Here is a 22,498-nt window from a genome sequence, read left to right as displayed (position 1 = left end):
GAGATCCAATTAGTGACCAGTAGCATTTTGATTAAGTGAATAAAGGTCGAGATTTAAGACGCTTCCTAAGGGAATAAAGCCACAAGGGTTTTGAACAAACAAAAATAAACTTTACTGTACAAGTTTCGAAGATAAAACAATTTACAATATCTATCTTATACTCTAACATTCAGGGGTAAGCATGAGGCCCATGTGAACTAACAGGCAAACTGTGGCCAGGTACACCACACTATAGAATAGATGACAGATGCGACCAAAACAGATTCCATGAATCCAGGGACCCGGGTTCAATTCGGCCTCTAGTGACTGTGCGGAGTCTGCACGTTCTCCCCGTGTCTGTGTGGGGTTTCCTTCGGTTGCTCCGGTTTCCTCCACAGCCCAAAGATGTGCGGGTTAGGTGGATTGGCCATGATAAATTGCCCCTTAGTGTCCAGGGATGTGCAGGTTTTGTTTTTTTACCCAATTCTTTTTTTTATCCATTAAGGGGCAATTTAGCGTGGCAGTCCACCTAGCACTGCATATCTTTTGGTTGTGGGATGAGGCCCACGCAGACACGGGGCGAATGTGCAAACTCCATACGGACAGTGACCCGGGGCCGGGATCGACCCGGGTCCTCGGCGCTGTGAGGCAGCTGTGCTAACCACTGTGCCACCGTGCTGTCCAAGTGCAGGTTAGGTTATGGGATTGCAGTGATAGGACAAGGTGGATGGGCTGAGTGCTCAGTAAAGGATCGGTGCAGACTCGATGGGCTGAATGGCCTCCTTCTGCACTGTAGGGATTCTATAATTCATTGAAATATTGCAATAAGATCACCTCTTCTAAACTCGAGGGAATAGAAAGTAAAGATTATGCAACATACCCTCATAATTTAACCCTTTAAACCTTGCTATTACTCCGATGAATGTTCGGTTTATCCTTGTGAAAACTAGTGCATCGTTCCTGAGATTAAAAACAGAATATGCTGGGAGATGGGATAGGTTCAGTCTACAAATGACAATAGATCTTTGTTTAGAATGAAATTTCTTACGATATGTTCATCAGAACAAGGTTACAGAGTTGGGAGAGGCGAGTCGATGGTGGAATTGAACACGGGTAAGAGTTTTAGAATATAGTCCTTTGCAGGACCAGGATTGTTTGTTATATTTGTCTGGTTGATGATATTTGCTGTTTGTATCTTTTGCTGCTTTAAGCCTCCTGCCCCTTCCTGTGTTTTAGGGTCACGGGGTTCTGGAAATGCCCTCGGGCACAGGAAAGACCGTCTCGCTGCTTTCTCTGATTGTGGCCTACCAAGTGGTGAGGATGTGGATCTCATTCACACTGGGTTGGCAGGTGTGGGAGGGGGCGGGGAGGGGGGGGGTCAGGGTCGGGGAGTCAGGGTGGGTGTCAGGGTCGGGGGGGGTCAGGGTCGGGGGGGGTCAGGGTCGGGGGGGTCAGGGTGGGGGTCAGGGTCGGGGGGGGTCAGGGTCGGTGGGGGTCAGGTTCGGGGGGGGTCAGGGTCGGGGGGTCAGGGTCGTGGGGGGGCTCAGGGTGGGTGTCAGGGTTGTGGAGGTGACGGGGTCGGGGTGGGGGTCAGATGGTGTCGGGGTGGGGGTAGTGTGGGTGGTAGTGGACGGTGGGAGTGGACAGTGTGGGTGGGAGGTGTGGGGCGGGGGGTGTGGGTAGTATGGACAGTGTGGGGCGGTGGGTGTGGGCGGGGGATGTGGGCGGGGGTGTGGGCGGGGGGTGTGGGAGGTGGGTGTGGACAGTGTGGGGGGTGGACGGTGGGTGTGGGTGGGGGGTCTGGACAGTGTGGGCGGGGGGTGTGGGAGGGTGGGTGTGGGTGGGGGGTCTGGACAGTGTGGGGTGGGTGGGTGTGGACGGAGGGGTGTGTGGGCGGTGGGTGTGGCGGAGGGTGGGCGGTGGGTGTGGGCGGAGGGTGTGGACGGGGGTGTGGGCTGTGGGCGGTGGGTGTGGGCGGAGGGTTGTGGGCGGGTGGGTGTGGGCGGAGGGTGTGGGCGGAGGGTGTGGACGGTGTGGGTGTGGGCGGAGGGTGTGGACGGGGGGTGTGGACGGGGGGTGTGGGCGGTGGGTGTGGCGGTGGGTGTGGGCGGAGGGTGTGGACGGGGGGTGTGGGCGGGGGGTGTGGACGGGGGGTGTGGGCGGGGGGCGTGGACGGTGTGAGCGGTGGGTGTGGGCGGGGGGCGTGGACGGGGGGTGTGGGCGGGGGGCGTGGACGGTGTGAGCGGTGGGTGTGAGCGGGGGGTGTGGACGGTGTGAGCGGTGGGTGTGGGCGGGGGGTGTGGACGGGGGGTGTGGACGGGGGGCGTGGACGGTGTGAGCGGTGGGTGTGGGCGGGGGGTGTGGACGGGGGTGTGTGGACGGGGGGCGTGGACGGGTGTGAGCGGTGGGTGTGGGCGGGGGGGTGTGGACGGGGGGTGTGGGCGGGGGGTGTGGGCGGGGGGTGTGGACAGTGTGGGCGGGGGGTCTGGACGGTGTGGGCGGGGGGTGTGGGCAGTGTGGGCGCGGGGTGTGGGCAGTGTGGGCGGGGGGTGTGGACAGTGTGGGGGGGGTGTGGGCAGTGTGGGGGGGGGTGTGGGCAGTGTGGGCGGGGGTGTGGGCAGTGTGGGCGGGGGGGTGTGGGCAGTGTGGGCGGGGGTTGTGGGCAGTGTGGGCGGGGGGTGTGGACAGTGTGGCGGGGGGTGTGGGCAGTGTGGGCGCGGGGTGTGGGCAGTGTGGGCGGGGGGTGTGGACAGTGTGGGGGGGGGTGTTGAGAAAGGTTTGTGGGCAGTGTGGGCGGAGGATGCATTGTGCAATATATCGATATGGCTACTAACCCTTTGACTCTGTTGCTGTTTACCCATGAATATTACCCAGTGTAAATACACATGCTCTATCTCTGCTGTGAATATTACCCAGTGTAATACACATGCTCTATCTCTGCTGTGAATATTACCCAGTGTAAATACACATGCTCTATCTCTGCTGTGAATATTACCCAGTGTAAATACACATGCTCTATCTCTGCTGTGAATATTACCCAGTGTAAATACACATGCTCTATCTCTGCTGTGAATATTACCCCAGTGTAAATACACATGCTCTATCTCTGCTGTGAATATTACCCAGTGTAAATACACATGCTCTATCCCTGCTGTGAATATTACCCAGTGAAAATACACATGCTCTATCTCTGCTGTGAATATTACCCAGTGTAAATACACATGCTCTATCTCTGCTGTGAATATTACCCAGCGTAAATACACATGCTCTATCTCTGCTGTGAATATTACCCAGTGTAAATACACATGCTCTATCTCTGCTGTGATATTACCCAGTGTAAATACACATGCTCTATCTCTGCTGGAATATTACCCAGTGTAAATACACATGCTCTATCTCTGCTGTGAATATTACCCAGTGTAAATACACATGCTCTATCTCTGCTGTGAATATTACCCAGTGTAAAATACACATGCTCTATCTCTGCTGTGAATATTACCCAGTGTAAATACACATGCTCTATCTCTGCTGTGAATATTACCCAGTGTAAATACACATGCTCTATCTCTGCTGTGAATATTACCCAGTGTAAATACACATGCTCTTCCCTGCTGTGAATATTACCCAGTGTAAATACACATGCTCTATACCCTGGCTGTGAATATTACCCAGTGTAAATACACATGCTCTATCTCTGCTGTGAATATTACCCAGTGTAAATACACATGCTCTATCCCTGCTGTGAATATTACCCAGTGTAAATACACATGCTCTATCTCTGCTGTGAATATTACCCAGTGTAAAACAATGCTCTTCCCTGCTGTGAATATTACCAGTGTAAATACACATGCTCTATCCCTGCTGTGAATATTACCAGTGTAAATACACATGCTCTATCCCTGTTGTGAATATTACCCAGTGTAAATACACATGCTCTATCCCTGCTGTGAATATTACCCAGTGTAAATACACATGCTCTATCCCTGCTGTGAATATTACCCAGTGTAAATACACATGCTCTATCTCTGCTGTGAATATTACCCAGGTGTAAATACACATGCTCTATCCCTGCTGTGAATATTACCCAGTGTAAATACACATGCTCTATCTCTGCTGTGAATATTACCCAGTGTAAATACACATGCTCTATCTCTGCTGTGAATATTACCCAGTGTAAATACACATGCTCTATCTCTGCTGTGAATATTACCCAGTGTAAATACACATGCTCTATCCCTGCTGTGAATATTACCCAGTGTAAATACACATGCTCTATCTCTGCTGTGAATATTACCCAGTGTTAATACACATGCTCTATCTCTGCTGTGAATATTACCCAGTGTAAATACATCAATGCTCTATCTCTGCTGTGAATATTACCCAGTGTAAATACACATGCTCTATCCCTGCTAGTGAATATTACCAATGTAAATACACATGCTCTATCTCTGCTGTGAATATTACCCAGTGTAAATACACATGCTATATCCCTGCTGTGAATATTACCCAGTGTAAATACACATGCTCTATCCCTGCTGTGAATATTACCCAGTGTAAATACACATGCTCTATCTATGCTGTGAATATTACCCAGTGTAAATACACATGCTCTATCCCTGCTGTGAATATTACCCAGTGTAAATACACATGCTCTATCTCTGCTGTGAATATTACCCAGTGTAAATACACATGCTCTATCTCTGCTGTGAATATTACCCAGTGTAAATACACATGTTCTATCTCTGCTGTGAATATTACCCAGTGTAAATACACATGCTCTATCTCTGCTGTGAATATTACCCAGTGTAAATACACATGCTCTATCCCTGCTGTGAATATTACCCAGTGTAAATACACTGCTCTATCTCTGCTGTGAATATTACCCAGTGTAAATACACATGCTCTATCTCTGCTGTGAATATTACCCAGTGTAAATACACATGCTCTATCTCTGCTGTGAATATTACAGTGTAAATACACATGCTCTATCCTGCTGTGAATATTACCCAGTGTAAATACACATGCTCTATCTCTGCTGTGAATATTACCCAGTGTAAATACACATGCTCTATCCCTGCTGTGAATATTACCCACTGTAAATACACATGCTCTATCCCTTGCTGTGAATATTACCCAGTGTAAATACACATGCTCTATCTCTGCTGTGAATATTACCCAGTGTAAATACACATGCTCTATCTCTGCTGTGAATATTACCCAGTGTAAATACACATGCTCTATCTCTGCTGTGAATATTACCCAGTGTAAATACACATGCTCTATCTCTGCTGTGAATATTACCCAGCGTAAATACACATGCTCTATCTCTGCTGTGAATATTACCCAGTGTAAATACACATGCTCTATCTCTGCTGTGAATATTACCCAGTGTAAATACACATGCTCTATCCCTGCTGTGAATATTACCCAGTGTAAATACACATGCTCTATCTCTGCTGTGAATATTACCCAGTGTAATACACATGCTCTATACCTGCTGTGAATATTACCCAGGTGTAAATACACATGCTCTATCCCTGCTGTGAATATTACCCAGTGTAAATACACATGCTCTATCTCTGCTGTGAATATTACCCAGTGTAAATACACATGCTCTATCTCTGCTGTGAATATTACCCAGCGTAAATACACATGCTCTATCTCTGCTGTGAATATTACCCAGTGTAAATACACATGCTCTATCTTGCTGTGAATATTACCCAGTGTAAATACACATGCTATATCCCTGCTGTGAATATTACCCAGTGTAAATACACATGCTCTATCTCTGCTGTGAATATTACCCAGTGTAAATACACATGCTATATCCCTGCTGTGAATATTACCCAGTGTAAATACACATGCTCTATCTCTGCTGTGCTGACTGGGACAATGTGTCTGGACTACATGGGACACAGAGCGAACTGCTGTCTGAACATTGGGGGAAATTAATGTACCTGTGGTACCGCACGGATTCGTGGGATCCAATTCAACTCAATAATATATCTCTTTTCTGTCTCTCCCTGTCTCCCCCTATCTCCTACTGTACGCTTGTCTATCTGTGTGTGTGTCTCTCTCACACTATCCCTGTGTCTCTCTCTGTGTGCACACCTCTCTGACTGGCTCCTGTCCATGTAGACGTGTCCGTCAGAAGTGACCAAGCTGATTTACTGCTCACGAACCGTTCCTGAGATCGAGAAGGTAAGAAAGATTTGAGAAATACTTCCAATTTATACACTGTGCTGTTATTATTAATCACTGGTAATACAAACTGCACATCAATCACTGTTTGAACATTTATATTCAGTCGGGTCCTTTCAATGAAGTGACTGCCTTCCCTGAAACTCGAGACTGTCTCTCTCCCCTGCATTCACTGAGCCCAGATTTAATGTCAACAACAGATCACAAGCAGTATTTTATTTTGATGACAATTATATTTATGTAGTTGTGATTTAATTTCCAATATATAAGTTAAGAGTGTTGGCACACAGCCAGGGATACAAATCAGATAGATCCAGGGACAATCTCTGGGTTGCCAACATGTGACCCCTGAATGGTTAGTGCCACAGTGAGCCAGATATAACTTGGGAGATTCACATGGCGCGTTCTGTACATTTAGTGTCTGACATTGCGGAGACAGAGCCAGAGTGTTTGTATCCTTTCTGGAGCCATGGTGATTCGCAGTCTGTGAAGCAGACAGTCACACACATCAGTTACTCTTCCTTCAGGAGGTCCCCACGCGCTGGTAGAATCAAGTCAGCATTACTCAGTAATCAGTGGGTGAGATACGAGTGTTCTCCACGAATCGGAACTGAAGTCAAAACATCTTACACGGAAAATCTCGTTCTGACGCAACACTGACAAATATTTTCTCCCCCCCCCCCCCCGCCATTCTCTCCCCCCCGCCGTTCTCTCCCCCCCCCTCCGCTCTCGCCCCCCTCCGCTCTCGCCCCCCTCCGCTCTCGCCCCCCCTCCGCTCTCGCCCCCCTCCGCTCTCGCCCCCCTCCGCTCTCGCCCCCCTCCGCTCTCGCCCCCCTCCGCTCTCGCCCCCCTCCGCTCTCGCCCCCCTCCGCTCTCGCCCCCCTCCGCTCTCGCCCCCCTCCGCTCTCGCCCCCCCTCCGCTCTCGCCCCCCTCCGCTCTCGCCCCCCTCCGCTCTCGCCCCCCTCCGCTCTCGCCCCCCTCCGCTCTCGCCCCCCTCCGCTCTCGCCCCCCTCCGCTCTCGCCCCCCTCCGCTCTCGCCCCCCTCCGCTCTCGCCCCCCTCCGCTCTCGCCCCCCCTCCGCTCTCGCCCCCCCTCCGCTCTCGCCCCCCTCCGCTCTCGCCCCCCTCCGCTCTCGCCCCCCTCCGCTCTCGCCCCCCTCCGCTCTCGCCCCCCCTCCGCTCTCGCCCCCCTCCGCTCTCGCCCCCCTCCGCTCTCGCCCCCCTCCGCTCTCGCCCCCCTCCGCTCTCGCCCCCACCCCACCCTCTCTCTCTCTCTATCCTCCCCCACCCCACCCTCTCTCTCTCTCTCCTCCCCCACCCCACCCTCTCTCTCTCTCTCCTCCCCCACCCCACCCTCTCTCTCTCTCCTCCCCCACCCCACCCTCTCTCTCTCTCTCCTCCCCCCCCACCCCACCCTCTCCCTCCTCCCCCACCCCACCCTCTCACTCCTCCCTCCCCCCTCTCACTCCTCCCTCTCTCCACCTTCTCTCCCTCCTCTCCCACCTCACCCTCTCTCTTCTCCATTCTTTTCTTCTACCCCACCTCCTCCCTCTCAGGTAATTGAGGAACTTCGCAAACTGCTGGATTACTACGAGAAACAGGCTGGCGAGAAGATGCAATTCCTGGCTCTGGCTCTGAGCTCCAGGAAGAATCTCTGCATCCACCCTGAGGTGAGTTTTGCTGCATAGTGCTCCATGTGGCTATCAATAAATCAAACTTCTCCACACGGGACTGATTTGGCTCCTGTGCAGCCCCAGGCAGCACAGTCTGTCCTTGCACAGGAACCTATGCTTCGCTGTGACATTGGCTTCGAGTCTCTGTTTCCTGGCCATTGCTCAGCCTGGACTCGGGGCCGAGCCTCCTCCACCCAATCCACTAGGAGATGTGTGTGATGAACCCTGGACTCCATTCCTTGTGGGGTCGAGTAGAGCCCACTCCACATCCAGAATTGACAGGTCACTATGCCTGAGCTTGGAGTGGGGAATCTGGCAGTGAAGCAGTGGGATAGAGAAAGATTGGAACAGCCGGATGAGCTTTTCTCTGCACAGAACCGTTTTACAGGTAGTGTCCACTGATTGCCTGAAAGGGGAACGTGTACATTTCCAGAACTAACTTCACAAACATCATGGGCAAAAGCTCAAGCCCAGGTAGTCCCATTCACAACGTACTTGAGTCAGAAGGTGATGGCTTCAAGCCCCACTGCACGACATGAGCACAGAATCCAAGCTGACATTTGAACACAACATAGAGGGGTCAGTACTGAGTGAGTGCCGCACTGTCAGGGGGTCAGTACTGAGGGAGTGCCGCACTGTCAGAGGGTCAGTACTGAGGGAATGTCGCACTGTCAGGGGGTCAGTACTGAGGGAGTGCTGCACTGTCAGAGGGTCAGTACTGAGGGAGTGCCGCACTGTCAGAGGGTCAGTACTGAGGGAGTGCCGCACTGTCAGAGGGTCAGTACTGAGGAAGTGCCGCACTGTCAGAGGGTCAGTACTGAGGGAGTGCCGCACTGTCAGAGGGTCAGTACTGAGGGAGTGCCGCACTGTCAGAGGGTCAGTACTGAGGGAGTGCTGCACTGTCAGAGGGTCAGTACTGAGGGAGTGCTGCACTGTCAGAGGGTAAGTACTGAGGGAGTGCTGCACTGTCAGAGGGTCAGTACTGAGGGAGTGCTGCACTGTCAGAGGGTAAGTACTGAGGGAGTGCTGCACTGTCAGAGGGTCAGTACTGAGGGAGTGCCGCACTGTCAGAGGGTCAGTACTGAGGGAGTGCCGCACTGTCAGAGGGTCAGTACTGAGTGAGTGCTGCACTGTCAGAGGGTCAGTACTGAGGGAGTGCCGCACTGTCAGAGGGTCAGTACTGAGGGAGTGCTGCACTGTCAGAGGGTCAGTACTGAGGGAGTGCCGCACTGTCAGAGGGTCAGTACTGAGGGAGTGCCGCACTGTCAGAGGGTCAGTACTGAGGGAGTGCTGCACTGTCAGAGGGTTGGTACTGAGGGAGTGCCGCACTGTCAGAGGGTCGGTACTGAGGGAGTGCTGCACTGTCAGTACTGAGGGAGTGCCGCACTGTCAGAGGGTCAGTACTGAGGGAGTGCTGCACTGTCAGAGGGTCAGTACTGAGGGAGTGCTGCACTGTCAGAGGGTCAGTACTTAGGGAGTGCGGCACTGTCAGAGGGTCAGTACTGAGGGAGTGCTGCACTGTCAGAGGGTTAGTACTGAGGGAGTGCCGCACTGTCAGAGGGTCGGTACTGAGGGAGTGCTGCACTGTCAGTACTGAGGGAGTGCCGCACTGTCAGAGGGTCAGTACTGAGGGAGTGCTGCACTGTCAGAGGGTCAGTACTGAAGGAGTGCTGCACTGTCAGAGGGTCAGTACTGAGGGAGTGCCGCACTGTCAGAGGGTCAGTACTGAGGGAGTGCCGCACTGTCAGAGGGTCAGTACTGAGGGAGCGCCGCACTGTCAGAGGGTCAGTACTGAGGGAGTGCCGCACTGTCAGAGGGTCAATACTGAGGGAGTGCCGCACTGTCAGAGGGTCAGTACTGAGGGAGTGCTGCACTGTCAGAGGGTTAGTACTGAGGGAGTGCCGCACTGTCAGTACTGAGGGAGTGCCGCACTGTCAGAGGGTCAGTACTGAGGGAGTGCTGCACTGTCAGTACTGAGGGAGTGCCGCACTGTCAGAGGGTCAGTACTGAGGGAGTGCTGCACTGTCAGAGGGTCAGTACTGAAGGAGTGCTGCACTGTCAGAGGGTCAGTACTGAGGGAGTGCCGCACTGTCAGAGGGTCAGTACTGAGGGAGTGCCGCACTGTCAGAGGGTCAGTACTGAGGGAGCGCCGCACTGTCAGAGGGTCAGTACTGAGGGAGTGCCGCACTGTCAGAGGGTCAATACTGAGGGAGTGCCGCACTGTCAGAGGGTCAGTACTGAGGGAGTGCTGCACTGTCAGAGGGTCGGTACTGAGGGAGTGCTGCACTGTCAGTACTGAGGGAGTGCCGCACTGTCAGAGGGTCAGTACTGAGGGAGTGCTGCACTGTCAGAGGGTCAGTACTGAGGGAGTGCTGCACTGTCAGAGGGTCAGTACTGAGGGAGTGCCGCACTGTCAGAGGGTCAGTACTGAGGGAGTGCTGCACTGTCAGAGGGTTAGTACTGAGGGAGTGCCGCACTGTCAGAGGGTCAGTACTGAGGGAGTGCCGCACCGTCAGAGGGACAGTACTGAGGGAGTGCCGCACTGTCAGAGGGTCAGTACTGAGGGAGTGCTGCACTGTCAGAGGGTCAGTACTGAGGGAGTGCCGCACTGACAAGAGGGTCAGTACCGAAGGAATGCCGCACTGTCAGGGGGTCAGTACTGAGGGAGTGCCGCACTGTCAGGGGGTCAGTACTGAGGGAGTGCCGCACTGTCAGAGGGTCAGTACTGAGGGAATGCTGCATTGTCAGAGGGTCAGTACTGAGGGGGTGCCGCACTGACAAGATGGTCAGTACTGAGGGAATGCCGCACTGTCAGGGGGTCAGTACTGAGGGAGTGCTGCACTGTCAGAGGGTCAGTACTGAGGGAGTGCAGCACTGTCAGAGGGTCAGTACTGAGGGAATGCCGCACTGTCAGGGGGTCAGTACTGAGGGAGTGCTGCACTGTCAGAGGGTCAGTACTGAGGGAGTGCTGCACTGTCAGAGGGTCAGTACTGAGGGAGTGCTGCACTGTCAGAGGGTCAGTACTGAGGGAGTGCTGCCCTGTCAGAGTGTCAGTACTGAGGGAGTGCTGCACTGTCAGAGGATCAGTACTGAGGGAGTGCTGCACTGTCAGAGGGTCAGTACTGAGGGAGTGCTGCACTGTCAGAGGGTCAATACTGAGGGAGTGCTGCACTGTCAGAGGGTCAGTACTGAGGGACTTCCAAAAGGCATTTGATGATGTGCCACATTGCAATACTTGTCAGCAAAGTTGAATAAAAGGGACAGTGGCAAATTGGCTGAGTGACAGGCAGCAGAGAGTAATTGTGAACAGTTGTCTTTGGCACTGGAGGACGGTATACAGGGACGTTCCCCCAGGGGGCGGTACACAGACCATCGCTGTTCTTGGTCTGGATGAACAATCTTGACTCGGGTATGCAGGAACTCGGAAATATTTGCAGATCTGTAATGCTGTGCCGGAGAGTGCGGGTCTGTAATGCCGTGCTGGAGAGTGCGGGTCTGTAATGCCGTGCTGGAGAGTGCGGGTCTGTAATGCCGTGCTGGAGAGTGCGGGTCTGTAATGCCGTGCTGGAGAGTGCGGGTCTGTAACGCAGTGCCGGAGAGTGCGGGTCTGTAATGCCGTGCTGGAGAGTGTGGGTCTGTAACGCAGTGCCGGAGAGTGTGGGTCTGTAACGCAGTGCCGGAGAGTGCGGGTCTGTAACGCAGTGCAGGAGAGTGTGGGTCTGTAATGCCGTGCCGGAGAGTGTGGATCTGTAATGCAGTGCCGGAGAGTGTGGATCTGTAATGCCGTGCCGGAGAGTGTGGGTCTGTAATGCAGTGCCGGAGAGTGTGGGTCTGTAATGCAGTGCCGGAGAGTGTGGGTCTGTAATGCAGTGCCGGAGAGTGTGGGTCTGTAATGCAGTGCCGGCGAGTGTGGGTCTGTAATGCAGTGCCGGAGAGTGTGGGTCTGTAATGCAGTGCCGGCGAGTGTGGGTCTGTAATGCAGTGCCGGAGAATGTGGATCTGTAATACAGTGCCGGAGAGTGTGGGTCTGTAATGCCGTGCCGGAGAGTGTGGATCTGTAATGCAGTGCCGGAGGGTGTGGGTCTGTAATGCAGTGCCGGAGAGTGTGGGTCTGTAATGCAGTGCCGGAGAGTGTGGGTCTGTAATGCCGTGCCGGAGAGTGTGGATCTGTAATGCAGTGCCGGAGAGTGTGGATCTGTAATGCCGTGCCGGAGAGTGTGGATCTGTAATGCCGTGCCGGAGAGTGCGGGTCTGTAATGCCGTGCCGGAGAGTGTGGGTCTGTAACGCAGTGCCGGAGAGTGTGGGTCTGTAATGCCGTGCCGGAGAGTGTGGGTCTGTAATGCCGTGCCGGAGAGTGTGGGTCTGTAATGCCGTGCCGGGGAGTGTGGGTCTGTAATGCCGTGCCGGAGAGTGTGGGTCTGTAATGCCGTGCCGGAGAGTGCGGGTCTGTAATGCCGTGCCGGAGAGTGCGGGTCTGTAATGCAGTGCCGGAGAGTGTGGCTCTGTAATGCAGTGCCGGAGAGTGTGGGTCTGTAATGCCGTGCCGGAGAGTGCGTGTCTGTAATGCAGTGCCGGAGAGTGTGGGTGTGTAATGCCGTGCCGGAGAGTGTGGATCTGTAATGCAGTGCCGGAGAGTGTGGGTCTGTAATGCCGTGCCGGAGAGTGTGGGTCTGTAATGCCGTGCCGGAGAGTGTGGGTCTGTAATGCAGTGCCGGAGAGTGTGGGTCTGTAATGCAGTGCCGGAGAGTGTGGGTCTGTAATGCCGTGCCGGAGAGTGTGGGTCTGTAATGCCGTGCCGGAGAGTGCGGGTCTGTAATGCCGTGCCGGAGAGTGTGGGTCTGTAATACAGTGCCGGAGAGTGTGGTGGAGCAGCTTCACTCGTGGCTTTCAAAAGCACATTGGATCACCATCAGAAGAGAAAAGAAGTGCGTGTCCATGGGCTAAATGGTGGGGAGTGAAACCAGTTGAATTACTCTTGCAGGAGCCAGCATCGGCAGGGTGGTCTGTGCTATAACCTTTCCGTGATTCTAACCACTCCTGCCAAACCTAGATTAACTGCGAGACATTTAATTTACTGTTTGTGGCATCTTGCTTTCTGCAGTTGAGTTGTTTGCACAAGTATAGCTTAACTTCGAAGTTATTTGGCTGAGAAACATCTGTGCAGTGTCCTGGGGGAATGCACATTTCCTGCGTTTTCTTTGTGGAGAATGGTTATTATGTTGATTTGATTTGCTTTTGTTGTTTGAAGGTCAGTGCCCAGCGGTTTGGAAAGCTAGTTGATGGCAAATGTCGCACCCTGACTGCATCACACATCAGAATGCAGCACTCGAGCAATCCCGACATCCCCGTCTGCCAATTCTACGAGGTGCATTACAGCAGCTAAGATTTATACATTTTCAATCAAAATCCCTGCCTAGAAACTGACGAGTCGAGTTCTTCACTGTTGGTTCCATTATGTGGTTGTCAAACTTGGTTTCGGCAGCGTGGACATTCTTGCAGAAGCAGACTGGGCCTTTGCTTCTGTGAGCATGTGTCGTGTAATCTGAGAGCTGAGTTCAGCCTTCAGTACCTCCTCCCTGCATCCTCTGTTGTCTGACTCTCTCTAACTTGAAAATCATTCTTTCCCATCATGGAGAAAGCTCTCCTGCTCCCCTCCAGCCCTCCCCTCCCGTCCTCACCTCATCCTCCCTCTGTTCCCCCTCTCACTATCTCTCTCCCCTCCCTCTGTTTCACTTTTATATTCGTACATGGGATGTGGACATTGCTGGCAAGACCAGAAATGATTGGGTTTGAGCAGGTGAGGGTGACCCTGTGTACCTGCTGCCCTTGACCTTCTCGGTGATGGGAGGTCGTAGGTCTGGAAGGTGCTGCCTCCCATAACTTCGACTATATTCACCCCTTTCCCTTTTCTATCTTGTGCCCATCCTCTTCCACCTCCCTTCTCCCCCTCTCCAATTCCTTCTCCTCTGCCTCAATTTTACCTCCTATCTACAATCCATAGTTGTTTTAAACCCGAGCTTGACATTGCTAAGTTGTTATTTCTTGATTTGACCTTGCCAAGCTCTCGCCTCCAACTAGCTGATATCACTCACATGGTACAACACCAGAGGTTAGTGTGCAAAAGTCAGGAGTGTGATGGAATACTCCCCACTTGCCTGGGTGAGCGCAGCTCCAACAACACTCGAGAAGCTCAACACCATCCAGGACAAAGCAGCCCCGCTTGATTGGCACCCCATCCACAAACATTCACTCCTCCACCTCTGACACAATGTAGCAGCCGTGTGTACCGTCTACAAGACGCACTGTAGGAATTCACCAACGTTCCTTAGACAGCACCTTCCAAACCCACGACCACCACCACCTAGAAGGCCAAGAGCAGCAGATACCTGGGAACCCCACCACCTGGAGGTTCCCCTCCAAGTCACTCACGCCCTGCCTGGGAAATATATCACCGTTCCTTCTCTGTTGCTGAATCAAAATCAAAGAACTCCCTCCCTAACAACATTGTGGGTGTACCTACACCTCGGGGACTGCAGCGGTTCAAGAAGGTGACTCACCACCACTTTATGAAGGTTAACTTGGGATGGGCAATAAATTCTGGCCCAGCCAGTGACTCCCACATTGTGTAAATGAATTTTTATAAAAAGTAAAGCACATGGAATTGGGGGTGATATATTGGCATGGATTGAAAATTGGTTAGCAGACAGGAAACAGAGGGTAGGAACAAATGGGTCTTTTTCGGTGTGGCAGGCGGTTACTAGTGGGATACCCAGGGGTCTGTACTTGGACCCTGGCTCTTCACAATATGCATCAATGATTTGGACGAGGGAACCAACAGCAATATTTCCAAGTTTGCTGATGAAACAAAACTAGGTGGAAATGTGAGTGGCGAGGACCAATTTAGACAAGTTGATTGGGTGGGCAAATAGGCAAATGCATGGCAGATGCAGTTTAGCGTGGATAAGTGTGAGTTATCCAGTTTAGCAGGAAAGATAGAATGGCAGAGTATTATTTCAGTGATAGTTTGGGAAATGTCGATGTACAAAGATACAGGGACGATGATCCCTCTGGCTGGGGGCGGGGGGGTCGGTCGGGAACAAGGAGTCAGTCTGAGGATACGGGGGGTGGGGTGGCATTTAGGACCGAGATGAGGATAGATTTCTTCACACACGGTGGGGAACCTGGGGAATTCTCCACCACCGAAAGCTGCAGAGGCCCAAGTTACTGAATATATTTGTAGACACTAAAGGCATCAAGGGATATGGGGAGAGTGTAGAAGTAGATGGGATAGAGGATCAGCCATGATCATATTGAATGGCGGCATAGGCTCGAGGGGCCGAATGGCCTCCTCCTGCTCCTATTGTTTGTGAGTGTTTCATTGGCTCTGTAATGGTTGTTAATGTGCATTTTCTCCAACAGGAGTTTGATGTCCACGGGAAGCAACTGCCTCTACCCGCTGGAATTTACAACCTGGATGACCTGAAGGTTTATGGGAAGCAGAAAGGATGGTGTCCCTATTTCCTGGCCAGATATTCCGTAAGTGAATCCCAACTTGCCTGTGGGTGGATGACAGTAGTTCCAAGCCTTTCTTTACCTAATTCGCGTCAATCTGAAGCATCGACTCTGCTGCGGACCTGGTCCTGCAGCACGGTAATTGTCCACTTTGCAAAGCATCATAGGTCATTCGGCCTGACCCTGACCCTCCTCATCGTCCCACGTTCCCACTGCTGAGACAGGCTCCAGACTGGACTAACAGAAATCTTGTGCTTTAGCTCCAACTTCTGAGTTTGCTGATTGGGAAATGCAATTTTTTGCACCGTGTCTTGGTTGAGGAAATGGGAAGAAATCTGCCGAACTCCAACCAGAAGATGTATATGTACACGTGACTGCACATGAGTGACTGACTGTGTGCAAGCGACTGAATGTGCATGCTCCTGTCTGTGTGCGCCTGTGTGCACGGGTGTGAGTGTGGGTGGATTTGGGGATCTTTGGCCTGGAAAATATCCGTCTCGAACATGGGGCCGGATTCTCTGCAGCCCCGCACCGAAATCGCATCAAGCGCGGGGGCGAAGAATCGATGTTTACGCGGGAATCGTGCCCTAGCCGCTCCCGCGATTCTCCCGTCACCGGAGAATCGCTCGCGTGCGAGCCCCCCCCCCCCCCAGCGATTCTCCGGGCAAAACTGGGAAGTTCCCGACGGCGTGGTTCAAACCACATATGGCTAGTCGGGAATGTCGGGTGGCGACTGCAGACTGCAGAGTCCGCGGCCGCCCTGGTGGGGGGCCGGGGGGATAGATCACAGGGGGCGCCTCATGGGCAGCTGGGGCAGCGATGGGGCGACTCGGATCCCTGGGCACGCAGCATCTCAGTGGGGCCTACAGTGTCGGTGTTGGTCCGAGTTTGCCATGGCGCTGCAGGCCACCGCTGTGCGCAGGCGCGGACTCCTGACCGGACGTGCGGGGGCCTGTATCCGCAGCCTGAGCTGTGGGAACTACTCTGGGGGCCTGCTAGCCCCCTGCAGATGGGAGAATCACTCATGACTTTTGTAAGGAAAGTCAAGAGTGAGAAGCCAGCGTTTTCACGCCGGCGGGCGGACAATGCCCCATTTTTGGAGAATCCAGCCCATGGTTCCCCTGTCGTGGAATGACACATGAGGACTAATTGAGGCAAAGTTCCAGAGAAACAGCAGTTCCCTGTGGAAAAATTCACTCACTGCCCATCCTAACCAGGTGTCAATATCTTTAGGATAGGAAAGGATATTTTTTCTGGATCATGTGTTATTTGACTGCTTCTGTATCACTAATGCACCAGCTTTGTGATACTCCTGTCAGATTCTGCATGCGAACATTATAGTGTACAGCTATCACTACTTACTGGACCCCAAGATCGCAGACCTAGTCTCGAAGGAGCTGTCGCGAAGATCGGTGGTGGTGTTCGATGAGGCTCACAATATCGGTATGTTGTCGTACTGAAGTCATCAACGTGGTTTAAAAATCTGAAAGCAAGTTACTGCGGATGCTGGAACCTGAAATAAAAACAGAAAATACTGGACAATCTCAGCAGGTCTGACCATCTGTGGAGAGAGAAGGGAGCTAACGTTTCGAGTCTGGATGACTCTTTGTCAAAGCTGGGTATAAAAATATATCTGATTACAATTATGGTGTAGGGGCATTTGTATATTCCTGAGCCATGTAAAATTACACCCAGTCTCTACTCCACACGCTGCCAGGTCAGGGGCAGTGTGCATTATAATAATAATCTTTATTGTCACAAGCAGGCTTACATTAACACTGCAACGAAGTTACTGTGAAAAGCCCCTAGCCGCCACATTCCGGCGCCTGTTCGGGTACACAGGTAGAATTCAGAATGTCCAATTCACCTAACAGCACGTCTTTCGGGGCTTGTGGGTGGAAACTGGAGCACCCGGAGGAAACCCAGGTAGACACTTGGAGAACTTGCAGACTCCGCACAGACAGTGACCCAAACTGGGAATCGAACGTGGGACCCTGGAGCTGTGAAGCAACTGTGCTAACCACTGTGCTACCGTGCCGCAAACCTTGTGCCGTAACCTCCAAGTTCAAATCTGGGCCACATTAATCACACGAACCATCCAAAAGGCTCTCCGTGTAAAATCGATCCATTTAACACATTCTTGAGCTGTGGGTCTGGAGTGAGGCGGCACCTGGGTTTATTTTAGCAAGATCTCTTTCAGCAGCAAAGATGGAGAGATCCCCCTTCTGACTGGATTCCAGTTCCAGAGCTGGAGATCCAGCTCACTGATTGACTCGATCATAAAGGTTTCTGATTCTCTCGTGCTTTTGAAAAAAATATTGATTCATTTGAAAACAAACGCATTTCTATCATTGCTATTTCTCCCAATATTTTGCAGACAATGTGTGCATTGACTCAATGAGTGTGAACATTACCCGACGCATGTTAGACCAATGTCAGAACAACATTGAAACGTTACAAAAGACCATCCAACAGTGAGTCATTAAATCAGCTTTTCAATCTGTTTCACTTGTACATTCTTGTTCTGCGGAGGTGACCTGACGTAGACCAGATCAGAGAAACAGACTCGGGAGCAGCACAAATAAAATACTGCCATTGCTGGAAATCTGATATAAAAAAACAGAAAATACTGGGAATGCTGAGGATATCTGTCAGTATCTGTGGAGTGAGGAACAGGAATTAATTTTTCAGGTCAATGACCTTCCATCAGGTGATGGGTAATCGACAGAGCAAGCTGGACTGGAACAATGTTGTTCTACTGCTAGGTTGCCTGCTGGTGTTAGATTGATTAAAAACAACATCGTATAAACAAGGGAAGGGAAACTCTGTGCAGTAGCAGCCAATTCACCAGGACATAAGGGAACAGGGTGAGAGGGCAGATTTTGGTATCAGGAAGTTTTATCTTTACGCAGAGAATGGTAAATTAACCCCGCATGGAGCGTTTCCCGCAAAGGCCATAGATACATTTAAGGGTAAGTTAGATAAACGTGAGGGAGAAAGGAACAGAAGGCGAGATTAAATAAATATAGTGTGAGGAGACTGGAGTGGTACAACCAGCATGGAGAGTCGGGCTGAATGACCTGTTTCTGCTCTAAAAAAGCTATCACTGGGACCAGCAAATCTTCAGATTGCCTTGCAACCTAACACCCTCACAGATGGGGCAATTCAGACATGTAAATGCTGGTGGTTTTAGTCAATCAGACATCGGCCCTGTCCCTTCAATTACGTAGCCTGCAGTGCTGCGAGGGGAGTTGGAGCAAGGTGTGATGTTCCAGGGAAAGCTTGAAATTCAGACCAATAATCCTCTTGTATGGATTCCTGAGCGTATCGGGTTTAGATTCACACAAAATGGAGATGACTCCTCTCGCATATTAAATGTCCACTAACACTGGATCTTAATCGTCTTCACAAACACTGGTTTCTGTCCCCAGTATAAAGGAAACCGATGCTGCCAAACTGAAAGAAGAATACAGACATTTGGTGGAGGGACTGAAGGAGGCTCATGTGGCCAGAGAAACGGATATCTATTTAGCCAATCCTGTATTGCCAGACGAAATTCTACAAGGTACAGTCGGTGAAGGAATTGTAAAGTTTTCACAAACTTTATACACTGTTCCGATAAAACTATTCTACAGACTATGGTGAGCTGGAGAGCCCTGCGTTGTGGTGGCAATTCACAATCTGGCTCCCTTATCTACCTCCAGTTCACGTCCCTCCTCATTGCAAGCTTGTGGCCTAACAACTCAATGATGTGATTTTACTTCACTCATTGATATTGGTCCATTGGCCTCATTGTCACCAGAGTAAGTGTTGACATTCCGGCTTCCAGAATCTTTCCCCCTCCTATCTACAAACATCGCATAACATCAACTAACCTCATTCACAGGCCTCTCCCCTCCTATTGTCCATCTTTGTTCAGCCCCGCCTCTCCTCTTGGACCTTGGTAATTCTCAGTAAAAATGCCCAAAAAAATCGATATTCAGGAGGATGTGGCTGAGAATTAATCACATTTTCTATTTTGAATCCAGAGTCCATTCCTGGGAGTATTCGCACTGCCGAACACTTTGTTGGGTTTATGAAGCGGTTTGTGGAGTATCTGAAGTCCCGCCTACGGGTACACCATGTGGTAGCTGAGAACCCGCCCTCTTTTCTGAAGGATGTTTTTGATAAAGTCTGCATTGAACGCAAACCCCTCAGGTATTAGAATCCAAATTGCCTGTTGCCCCTTCGAAAATGGTGGGAACTGAGTAACTCTGGCCCACGGCCACTGGCTTCCATCTGTTACCAAGTGCCCATTCTTCAGGATATTAAACGTTTTGTTGTCAGGTTGAATGTTGGCCATTCCTAGTTTCCTGAGGTTTTTGATACAAATGTCTTCTGGAACCATTTGGGAGGCCAGTTAAGCACGAGCCACACTGGTGTGTACTGTAGTCACATACGGACCAGATTGGATAAAGACAGCACGTTTCCTGCCCACAAGGAGTTTTGGTTTTGACAACAATCCAACAGCCTCATTGTAACTTTTATTGATTTTTACTTTCAAATAGTCAGTGTTTGCAGATTATGGAATCATTTCAACAGCCCAACATTTTAGACCAGGATTCACCTTGAATAAGGATTAGATGCTGATACCTCTCCAACTGGAGTGAGGGACCAGAACCAATTCAGCCTCTCTACTACCACCTCCGTTAGGATTAGCTAAATGTGAAGACATCCAGGATTGAACCTGGAATCTTCCTTGTTTCCGGAGGGGGAAATCGGCCAGAACTCCCGTCGCTGTCTGGTGACCCATTCGTTGTTTGATTGTGGTCCCTCTGACAGTCAGTCCGCATTGTGAGACTTGCTTCTCGGCCCCAGACACAGTCAGAGGGATGCTGATCAGATGCCATTCTACCCTGAGCACTTTCAGGAGGTTTAGGAGTTTGAGCTGTGAAGTTTAGGTCCGCATTTTCAGCTCCCTGTGTCATTGCTGTTTTGTGATCTTTGTCTCTGCCAGGTTCTGCTCTGAAAGGTTACGTTCATTGCTGCAGACGCTGGAAGTTGCTGACCTCAGCAACTTTTCGCCCATCATACTTGTCTCGAACTTTGCGACGTTGGTCAGCACCTATGCCAAAGGTAGTAATTCTTGTACAGGGTACTCTGCATTTGCAGTGTGTTTATACCTCAGCAGGATTCTGAGCTCCTTACCTATGCTCATATAGCCAATCATAGAAGGAACTGCAACTGGACAGTAGATGTGTAGGATAAGGCTTTCTATTGGTTTCTCTCCTCTCTGACATAGTCAGATAGACTGTCAATATTTAGTGTTGTCAACGATTGTGAATGAAGCATTGAAGGGCAGAAATTGGGATCGAGTTGGTCCAGTAGCTCTGGTGATTAATGTGTGGCTGGATATTTACACTGGACTCTAATTAGTTTAGTTGATGGATGAGCTCTGCTAACCTCGCAAGAATGTCCCAAATGGTCAGGGTTTTGGTTGGTTGAAGAGCAGAAAGTCCTGTGATGCTCTGTCAGTAAGCTGAGCGGTTTTGACTGACGACATTTGAGTGTTATCGTGGAACATTCCTAATCCTTGAGCCTTGCCAGGGCGAACTAAGGTTCTCCAGGGTTGGAAAAAGTGGAATGTGTTTCCTAAAGAGAGCATGTTGCCTCCAAACAGAAACTCCACTAATGTACATTTCTCAGTCCACAGCAAATTCTGGAGACACGTTTAGTGGGTTAGGCCTCCTCGAAAGAGTGGCTAGTGTGGCTAATAATTCAGGTTAGTGACATTTCAACACTTTACTTCCCTCCATGCACTGAGGCTGTCGACCTGCTGAATGATTCAGCATTTCCTGCGTTTCTCAGTTGGGTGCAAACACTGTGATGACTTTTCATTTCTGTCAAATGTTACACAGCTGAAAGAACAGGAACCCCTGGAACTAGATCCAACATTTTCCAGAGAGGAAACTGAGGAAGAAGTGATTTATCAGGAACAGCCGCCAGTAATTGGGAATTATCCCAATCAGAAATTGGATCGCCCTACAAAGAGCTGACACAGGTCCGATGGGCAGAATGTCCTCCCTCTGTGTTGTAATGACTCTAAGACTCGGTTACTTTCGACACTGATGTCTTTATGACCCCTGCAGCCCAGCTCTTCCCGTCGGTCTTGTTTTCTAAGTTGCCTGTTGAAGATGTTGGAGGGGCGGCTGAGAGGAACTAAGAGAGCAGTCTGCAGCAAATAGGTCCCTTCACAGTGTCCGGCCAATCCCTAAATTCCCAGCTCTCTCCAAGTTAAGGGTGCGGAAAGGAATTAGATCAATTCCTGACTTAGCAAAGGGAGCAGGTAAACTGAGATATGACGAGGTCCATATGGTGGGTGATAGTGCAGCTCCTCGTTTCTGTAACTTTGGCAATCCTGCAATCTCACAGCCTTTCTCTTTGGTACCCAAGGTTTTACCATCATCATGGAACCTTTTGATGACAAAACCCCAACCGTTCTTAATCCAGTCCTTCACTTCAGGTAGGCTCAAGTCTGCACGTCGTACACTAATCAACTGAGGAGGTTCTTTGTTTTGTCATTAAAGTTGAGGGTTTTTTCCCCATTTTGGCCACTCTCCTTATATCACATACTAGCATAATTATCTGCTGTAACAGCAGAAGAACATCCTCTACTTTACCTCCATGTCATCTTCCAACTCCCTACACCGGGATCCTATCATGTCACTCGGTCAGATCAACAATTTTGTCTGAAAACTGGGTCAGTTCTGGACTCCTCATCCTTGCACTTCAGAACGTTAAACTGCTTCACGCTGAGAGACTCAACTCATTCACTGAGGCACTGCACCCGTCAGAGTTTAAGATTTCCTCTTGTCTAAAATTAATTGCAGTTTTATTAAAATCTAGCAATGGCCATTAAGTCAAAAGGGTTAGAATTTAAATTCTACCGCAAAGTGACTTTTGAACGATGTAACTGCCTGCCTTCGATCATTAAATGTTTTACAGTCTTTGAGAAGGCTTGTTTGTGGCAGGGGGGATGTGATGTTTCGAGGCAAAATGTCCGATTAGGTCCACTCCTAATGTGATATTGAATAGTGACGATGTGCGATGTCTGTGCTGGCAGGTTTTATCAAATCGAACTGAATCTCTTTAA

General features: G+C 50.9%; 1 protein-coding gene across 1 annotated transcript in view; it reads left to right on the top strand.

Annotated features, from left to right (window-relative positions):
* The first annotated feature begins 1,219 nt into the window (after nt 1-1,219).
* Nucleotides 1,220-22,498, top strand: part of ercc2 (excision repair cross-complementation group 2) — a 77,978-nt gene continuing 56,699 nt past the window's right edge. Inside the window, exons 1-11 of the mRNA XM_072489896.1 lie at nt 1,220-1,293; nt 6,118-6,180; nt 7,737-7,850; nt 13,103-13,219; nt 15,274-15,390; nt 16,686-16,809; nt 17,744-17,840; nt 18,798-18,931; nt 19,395-19,563; nt 20,363-20,481; nt 21,799-21,868. Coding sequence (XP_072345997.1) covers nt 1,234-1,293; nt 6,118-6,180; nt 7,737-7,850; nt 13,103-13,219; nt 15,274-15,390; nt 16,686-16,809; nt 17,744-17,840; nt 18,798-18,931; nt 19,395-19,563; nt 20,363-20,481; nt 21,799-21,868 — 1,184 coding nt within the window. The 5' untranslated portion in view covers nt 1,220-1,233. The remainder of the gene's footprint in view (nt 1,294-6,117; nt 6,181-7,736; nt 7,851-13,102; nt 13,220-15,273; nt 15,391-16,685; nt 16,810-17,743; nt 17,841-18,797; nt 18,932-19,394; nt 19,564-20,362; nt 20,482-21,798; nt 21,869-22,498) is intronic.

This window comes from Scyliorhinus torazame, chromosome 25 (genome assembly GCF_047496885.1).
Source record: "Scyliorhinus torazame isolate Kashiwa2021f chromosome 25, sScyTor2.1, whole genome shotgun sequence".
Classification (NCBI taxonomy): domain Eukaryota; kingdom Metazoa; phylum Chordata; class Chondrichthyes; order Carcharhiniformes; family Scyliorhinidae; genus Scyliorhinus; species Scyliorhinus torazame.
The sequence above is the reverse complement of the archived record's forward strand: the minus strand, read 5'-3'. Positions and strand labels throughout refer to the sequence as shown.